This window comes from Physcomitrium patens, chromosome 17, assembly GCF_059467195.1.
Source record: "Physcomitrium patens ecotype Gransden chromosome 17, ASM5946719v1, whole genome shotgun sequence".
Classification (NCBI taxonomy): Eukaryota; Viridiplantae; Streptophyta; class Bryopsida; order Funariales; family Funariaceae; genus Physcomitrium; species Physcomitrium patens.
In genome coordinates, this window is record NC_143426.1 from 3,734,601 (window position 1) to 3,743,111 (window position 8,511).

At 37.0% G+C, this 8,511-nt stretch overlaps 1 protein-coding gene across 1 annotated transcript; it reads right to left on the reverse strand.

Moving 5' to 3' along the window:
• Window positions 1-3,880: 3,880 nt before the first annotated feature.
• Window positions 3,881-7,766, reverse strand: LOC112294656 (uncharacterized). Its single transcript, XM_090244068.1, has 2 exons — window positions 7,626-7,766; window positions 3,881-7,466 (listed from the first exon to the last, which is right to left on the reverse strand). Exon 2 carries the CDS (start codon window positions 7,404-7,406, stop codon window positions 4,200-4,202), a length of 3,207 nt encoding a protein of 1,068 aa, XP_090100194.1. The 5' UTR covers window positions 7,407-7,466; window positions 7,626-7,766; the 3' UTR covers window positions 3,881-4,199.
• Window positions 7,767-8,511: the final 745 nt, after the last annotated feature.

Genomic DNA, 8,511 nt, shown 5'->3' on the forward strand with positions numbered 1-8,511 from the left:
TATTGCTTACACCTACTGGAGTCAATGAAAATCCATCCAGTATTCCACCTGTCTATTCTTGAACCATACAAGACAATGGACATACCAAGAAGAAGACAAGCTCTACCTCTTCCTATAGAAGTAGACAATAATAAAGAGTTTGAAGTAAAAGAAGTCCTAGATTCAAGGCGACATGGAAATAAATTGGAATATCTTGTCTTTTGGCACGAATATGATATTAGTGAATGTACATGGAAGCTAGTAAAGAATCTTGCAAATATAACAAAGGCGGTGGAGGCTTTTCATTGATGACATCCATCTAAATCAAGATAAAAATCTTCCTTATAAAAGAAACAAGATTTAGGTAAGATAACATTCTACTTTCAATCCTTGTTTGTAGCTTCTTTGTAGTTGTGATGTTGAGGATATGGAGAACCAACAACGAGCGGATTCGACTTAAGAGCCTTTATTTGCTGACTTGCCAGACTAGACATTACAATTGTCACAACCTTCAAGGTAATGTAATTGAGATCAAGATCCTCAAAAATGACATGTTTTTCTTCGAATAGATGGCGAGATACAAAGCGTTTGGTATCACAACATTAGAAGAGACTCTCGATGTTTGATAATTTTACTAGGAGTAGGAACAACTTCTGATGGTGTTCCAAATATTTTATTTGAAGGAAGTTATGAAGGCCTCAACAACGATCAAATAACTCGATGGTCTTCCTACCTTGATATTGAACTTTATCAATGGTTGAGAGGCCCCATCAATCATCTTCGAAGAAAACAAAGATCAAAGTATATGGCAAATACAATTTGCCGCATCTTAGACTTCTTTGACATGTGATCACTGCTCCTCATGGAACTCGTCCCTAGAAGGAGGGATAATGTTACAGACATATATTTACTGTAATTATTACCTATGTGATATGAATAGGTAGAAGTATATAAAAGTAGATTAATTTCATAGTATCTTCTAGAGAAGCTTTCTAAAAGCTTCATAGATGCTGCTTTGACTTTATATGTGTTTATACTTGATTGATAGGTTAGAAACTTGGCCAACAAGTTAACCACATGCCACACATATTGGTAGCTTGTAGAACAAGCTAACTATGTGGCTCCTACATAGAAAGCTTGTCTTGCAAGTTAAGATACGTGTTGTGCAAAGTCAATACGTTTTTAGAGGTCCTATAGAACGTCACCACATAACTCTTAGGTAGATAGTATATATAGAGGCAAGAGTGAAGCCTTCTTCATTCTTGTCAACTCCTTTCTTGCTTCTAATCTAGTTTCAAGGGTCTCGAGTTTTCTTGTCTTTTGGCATTAGCCATTCTAGTTTTTTTCTTAATATACATATTTAGTTATTTTTATTTTATCATCCTTCTTTGAAAAAAGTTTCACTTATTTATTTGTTTTTATCAAGATCTTGTCCTTGACACATATTTGGTATTACAATCTTAGAAAAAATTCTTGATGCTTAGTAATATTACTAAAGATATGTATTATAAGTGATATAATATAAAATGTATTATTTAAAAGAATATATCAAGATTTTAATAATAATAAAATAATTGTGCAAAATAAAGATTAAAATATATTACTAATACTATTTGACATATCTTTGACATCACCAACCTATGAAGCAATGACTTAACTTCTTATGAAGATAATCACCAAAAAAGAAAGGGAAGAGAAGGAGAGAGAAGAAAATAATGTAATGAATACTAGTATTCACTAATATTTTTAATTAGATAAATAGAACTAAATAGTAGTATCTAAAGATAGTTTAAATTCTTGATATCTGATTGCAAATCTTATTAAAAACTACATTATCTTTATATGAATATATAAGTGATTGATAGATGGACAACTTAACCAAAAAACTAGCTACATGTCGCACATTTAGCCACTTGTATTATAAGTTGGCCATGTGGCATACATGCCAAAAACTCGCCCTACAAATTAGACATGCATTGTGTAAGTTAGACAAGTATCATATGCGCTACAAGACATCATCATATAGTTCTTTAGTAGATAGTATATATGGAGGTAAGAGTGAGGTCTTTTCCAGTCTTGCCAATGTTTTTCTTGTGTTTTATTTTGGTTCAAGACTACTTAATATTTTTAAATTTGGCAATAGATATTCTAGTTTCAAATTTATATCTATCTTTAAATTTATTTTATTTTATTTTATTTTATTTTGGTAATATAAGAGTGTATTATCATTTTTGGAATATTATTGTTGTTCATGTCTTTAAAAATTATTTTTGTACAAAGATAATTGTTAATAATTTATATTAAAAAAAATAATTTGTATAACTTTCACAATTTTGACATGGTATCAAAGTATAAGCAATAGATTCTTGAAACATATCAAACTCTTGATATTTTTTCTCATAGATTTATATGTTTTGTAATAAAAATAAATGAATAAGTTAATATGATAGCTTCATATTAATTATATTAATTTTTATAGACGAATATTTTTAAAAAATTATAATAACATTTAAATTAAATTTTTTCTTAACTTAATTTATTTAAAGCTTTAAAAACAAATATATTATCAATTTATAAAATAATATAAGATATTAATATTAATAATGTATTAGATTTAAAAAACTTATTATATCAATGTATAAAATTATTTTCTTAATTCATTTTTAAAATTTGAAATATTACAAATATTTCATAAATTATATACATAATTATCTTATAATTCAAATAAAATATAGAACATATCTAAGAAGTTGTAATAAATTTTAACATTCAATAAAAAATATTAATAAAAAATATTAAAATTTAAAATATCATATATTAAATAAATAAATAATTTTTTATATAAAAACTTGGAAAAAAAGTTCTTCATGTAATTAAGATACTATACAATCATTTATAAGAAATAAACTTCTATTATTAAAGATAATTTCATATAAAAAAATTCAACTATTTTTTATTTAAGATCAAAGAAATTATTTTTTAAAAATACTCGTGAAGTCTATAAACATAAATTAAGACAAGACATCATAATTTTGATTTTATTTTATAATAATTATTCAAAATACATGTATATGTGGTTTTTAAACCACAAAACTAATTTTTTTGGTGATCTTTAAACTTACTAAGAACTTATTAAGTTATGTTTTAGTATCTACAGTCTAAATAAAAATAAAGTAAATCACATTCCAATGGAATATTTAATTTTAATGAATATACAACGTATTATTGGTTTTAATAAAATTGGTTCTAAAATTCCTAAATATAGTAATTTTAATTATCATTCATCTATTTTTACTCAGCATGTTGGTGCTTAAATGCATAAAATTGAAAAAAATTGTTTCTATTGATATTTTGTTGTTAAGAATTTGCCTCATATCTAAGTTTTTAAGTACATCATGTAATATCTATGAACAAAAATAAAAAAATAAATAAAAAATAAAGAAAAATATTTTTTTTCTAGTATCAAATATAATGCATGGATACAATATTAATATATTTGTTCTAAATTTTAAATAATACATTATTTGCACCAATAATAATTACCAATATATTTACTAAAGCTTTATTTCAACACTAAATATATATATATATATATATATATATATATAAATTTATACGACATTTAAGAGTATGTCTTGTTAATCATCATATCTATGCAAAATAAAAAATAAAAAATAAATACCAGATGAGTAACTTTAAATACTCTCATCTAGTAAAATTTATAGAAAATATTAAAATATCCAACGTTCCGGGTTTGCTTTTCTGTTGTTCGGTCAATTTTATTTTTTTCTATTGTTTTTTCCCAAAGCACAATCATTTTGTTTTACACCAACAATCTCCTCCAGTTCCTTTACATTCAGTTGCACAAATGCCAAACATGGTATGCCACCACAACTATCGCTGAGGCAAAACCAAAGTCAATCCAAGTAATGAAACTGTATGAAGAGAAGACACCGCATGACAAAAAAAAAACATCTGTGTATATTCACATTCTAATGTATCTAGATCTGGAGGAAGTGTCGCCAATCGTTGGAAACTGTTGTATACCGCAGCACTGAAACTGGATCCTGATTTCTAAGTTCAACATTTATATTACACTGTTTCTTCTCTCTGTTTTTGTTTTTTTACTGCTAAGTTACAAGTGCTCCGAACTGATGTGACTTGACCCTCCAGAATTATTCGTGTGTATGTTTTTCTCAAAATTTTACGGGGTTTGAACTCTACAAAGTTTTGGCAGAGGCCTGGAATAGAGCATGATCTTCGCTGTTCTGAAGCAAGGACTTCACTCGCTGTTCAGCCTTGTCTACAACAAGCTCCCACTCGTCTTCAAGCTCTGTCAACTTGGATTTCATGAATTCCACTGCCAAGCATGTTGCCCAGATAGATTCCCACTGCTTCTCCGTGAGCTGCACCGATCCAGTGCAATGCTGCCGAATTTCCCCAAGCATTTCCTTCAATTTGTCCACAACCGTGTTGAAGAGTGCGGCAATGGAAGGAGCCAGGGGGAACAAACCATCGAAAGATTGGTGTTGCAGGAGAGCTCGCAGCCTCGCATGTGGGTCATCAGCTAGATCACTTGCTTCACCATCATCCAGGTTTCGTGAGGATTGTTGTTGCTGCATCTGCTGGAAACCAGAAAAGGGCTGTGCGCTCCCGAAGGCTGGCTGTGCGCTCCCGAAGGCTGGCTGTGCGCTTCCGAAGGCTGAAACTTGACTTTGATTGCTTGCTCCTCCGAATAAAGAAGACCCTTCTGCTTCAGGTTTAGCGCTTTGTGCTCCAAAAACTGAAGTTTGAAAGAGCTGTGCGCTTCCGAAGGTCGACTGTGAAAGTCCGAAGCCTGCCGGTGAGCTTCCGAAGGCTGGCTGTGCGCTTCCGAAGGCTGAAACTGGACTTTGATTGCTTGCTCCTCCGAATAAAGATGGCCCTCCTGCTTCAGGTGTAGCGCTTTGTGCTCCAAAAACTGAAGTTTGAAAGGGCTGTGCGCTTCCGAAGGTCGACTGTGAAAGTCCGAAGCCTGCCGGTGAGCTTCCGAAGGCTGGCTGTGCGCTTCCGAAGGCTGAAACTGGACTTTGATTGCTTGCTCCTCCGAATAAAGATGGCCCTCCTGCTTCAGGTGTAGCGTTTTGTGCTCCAAAAAGTGAAGATTGAAAGGCCTGTGCGCTTCCGAAGGTCGACTGTGAAAGTCCGAAGCCTGGCGGTGCGCTTCCTAAGGCTGGCTGAGCGTTCCCGAATACTGACGGGGACGCTGCAAGACTTTGATAGCTTGCAAATCTTCCAAACAAAGACTTGGGAGGTGCACAGCGCATTTTACCCCGACCGACTAACCCTAGTGTTTGTGAGGGTTGCAACTGTGGAGATTGATCCGCAACTGTTGGAACTTCGTGTGAGCTGAGGGTGCCCTCTTCGTCAATAGCCACCCAGCTGGTATGCTGCGTAGAGAGACTGTACGTCACTCCAATGTCGACAATCTTCTGCTTCGTGATTTGTGCGACATGACTGAAGCTCAAGGGCAGAATGGGGGGTTTCTGGCCTTTTGCTGGCGCTACGTGAACTCCAAGGGACTTGAGCATCTGCTCGTCGCGAGCTGTGAGAGGCTTCCCTAGTGCGTGGATATGGGAGGAGCCTTCTTCCAAGTCGCGCACCAGGGTTCGCGCTGCGAGGGAATGTAGCATCGTCTCGCCCTCAACAACGGAGTCTAATTTAACCCGCAGCTCCACTAGTCCGTCCGGGGAATCACCGCTCAGCACAAGCTCTTTCGGAAGGGGAGATGTCGGTGAGAGAATGGCGTAGATTGTGAATCTGGCGCCGCGGCACAGGATAGGGATCTTGAACGGCGCTTGCTGGATTGCAAGGGAGATTTCGGGGGGTGGATTGCTACCCGAACTTGAAGGCGAAACCACAAGCGGCGATTCCGAGTATAGGTTGATGTGTGGTTTGATGTCGTTCTGCTCATCTTGATCTACACTATCGACGCCATCAACCAGTACAAAATCGTCTGCAGTACAGTCTGACCATTGCACGCTGGCATTGGTGACAGACGGTGTTAGTCCTGCTTTCAGCATATTAAGAACTTTTTTCTCCATGCGCTCGTTTTCCAAGACCAACTGGGCATATCCACCGCCTGCTCTCGCTACAGATTCGATCAGATGGTGTGAGACGGCGTTTCCAACGCCAAGAGTGAACACTCTGACAGGTGAATTGTTCCTAGCACCATCGTCAACGGCTTCGATGATAGATTTTGTAAGCTGTTCGGCATCCCACACCATTCCGTCGGTGAGCAGGAAGATCTGCGTGGGGACGTTGCGACGGCGGCGCTGGAAAACCTCGAAGAATGCGTTGGCGATCTCGGTGCCGCCCATGTTCGCCTGAATTGTCTGTGCGTAATGAACTGCCTTTTTCAAGGAGTCTTCAGTGTACTCAACAGACGTTGGGAACAAAAAATTATGATTGGAACCAAACCCTACGATATTGAAGTAGTGATTTTCAAATGGAATGGATCGGAGAAACAGCTCTAGCGCTTCGCCAGCCTGTTTGATCTGTGTGCCCATCATTGACCCCGACCGGTCGACGAGGAAGATCATTTCAGAAGTGCGAAGGGGTTGCAGCGCAAATCGGGGCTGGAAAGTTAGGGCAATTGCGTGAGTTCCATGTGAGGGGTGGCGCTCTACGAGAGCGCGCGGTTGATCTAGCCCCAAGGAATTGATTACAATGACGAGGTCACAATCGAGAAGAGAATCTACAGTGAGGGTCACTCTGGCTTGGTTCGGATTGAAGGTGGAGATATGAGCAGGATCTACAGTGTCTGTTGTGCCGAGGTGGACTTCAATAGTGTGGGATGGTGACTGAACCGAGGTGATAGGCTTCGACATGGCACAAGACATATTGATAGAAAGCTTGGCAGAAGAATCGGGAGGAGGTGTGATCGGGTTACCGAAAAACCCAATTGCGCCATACCGAGGCGCGACGGTGGTCGGTAAAACAAACCGCACTTGATTCTCTCCCGCATCCTGTTTGATTTCGGACACAAGAGTAATGCGAATGGAGATCGTCTTCCCCGGCGGAATGTTGCCAATGGAAGTTTGAAAGACGTCAGGCTTCTCCTGGTCCAACAAGGAGGCCGTCTTTCCGGCACTTACGGCCTCCTGATATTCTTTCTTCGCTGCACTCTTCTCCCGCACCTTGCCAATGATCTTCCGGCCATCGACCTCTGCCTCAAACTTCACCACTGCCGCGCCCTCGTACAGAGGGAAAGTGTAGGCCGCTTCAACGGCAGCATCCTGAACCGGATTTTTGTAAGTTTGCACCAGCGTGTACTCCGCTACTGCGTCATGAATCACACCCGTCACGGCGACCCCCTGGAGTGGGGCATATTGGGGTGTATGGAAGTCTTGAATGCTACCCACCACGATGAAACACAACCGACTCATCTTCCTGCTATCCAACCTCTTCTACAAACTTCAAATTCAGCCCGTCGACGGATGCTCAATCTGCACACTCCCGATAAGATATTAACAACGCAGAGAGCGCTTCCAACAAAATTTCCAACTCCAACTTCTCTAAACCTTGGACAACTTAATTGAAGCCCGACAGAACGTCGAAACAAAGATCGAATCTAGCAGTGTCGATGACAGTAGGGTTCAGTTTACCCGATTCGTGGCTCAAGTGTTGCGATCACTGCTGAGAGACCACCCAGCTCAAGCTTTTATAGATGTGAAATCTGCGTGGGAAAGACGCACAAACACAAACACAAACTACCGACACGCGTGTACAAGATATCAACAGGACGCGGAACGTGGCATCCAAGACAGAGAGCTCACTTCAGTTGTGCTTTTTTTGGCAGTTGAAATTTTCATTACCCATCTGTTCCATGTGGATCCTTTTGAATAGCTTCTGTTGGTTGTAGGTATTTTCGATAGTGCTTTTGTCAAGTATACTGTGAAATTCTTCTTTTGTTAAAGTTCCTTGAATTATAGATTCTGCTTCTAAAAAATCGAATCTGCTAGAAGATTTTTTATAAAAGATTGAATGATTTTTTTTTATTGAAATAATGAACTAGTATAAATCAATCAATGTTTTTTTGACTATCTGTGATACATGAAAAAACATCGTATGGAAATATATATATATATATATATATATGTAAAATGTGTTCTAAATTAAAAATAACAAAAAAAAAAAATGATATTAAGATCAAGTATTTGATTTGGACATATTTTTTTGGATCTCAAATGAGTTATATGGTTGTTATGTTGTCTGATTAAGTTGTGTAGGCTATTTTTTAAAGGAATTTTTTGCTCCACAATAATATGGAAAGCCACATTGATTCTTTGGTTGTCTTCGTTATTGCAATATATTTATTCTTAGTATTCAAAATTATGGAGGTGACCACTCAAATATTATTTTTACATATATATATATATATATATATATATATATATAGATATATATGCTTGATATTTGGTCCAATAAATGCACATTTCATATAAAACCAATTTTGATAAATCTTAAATAAATAAGTAGTTAGGTTTCCTC

What these genes read in the sequence shown, in the direction of transcription:
- LOC112294656 (XM_090244068.1), bottom strand. Translation starts at nt 7,406, where the DNA reads ATGAGTCGGTTGTGTTTCATCGTGGTGGGTAGCATTCAAGACTTCCAT.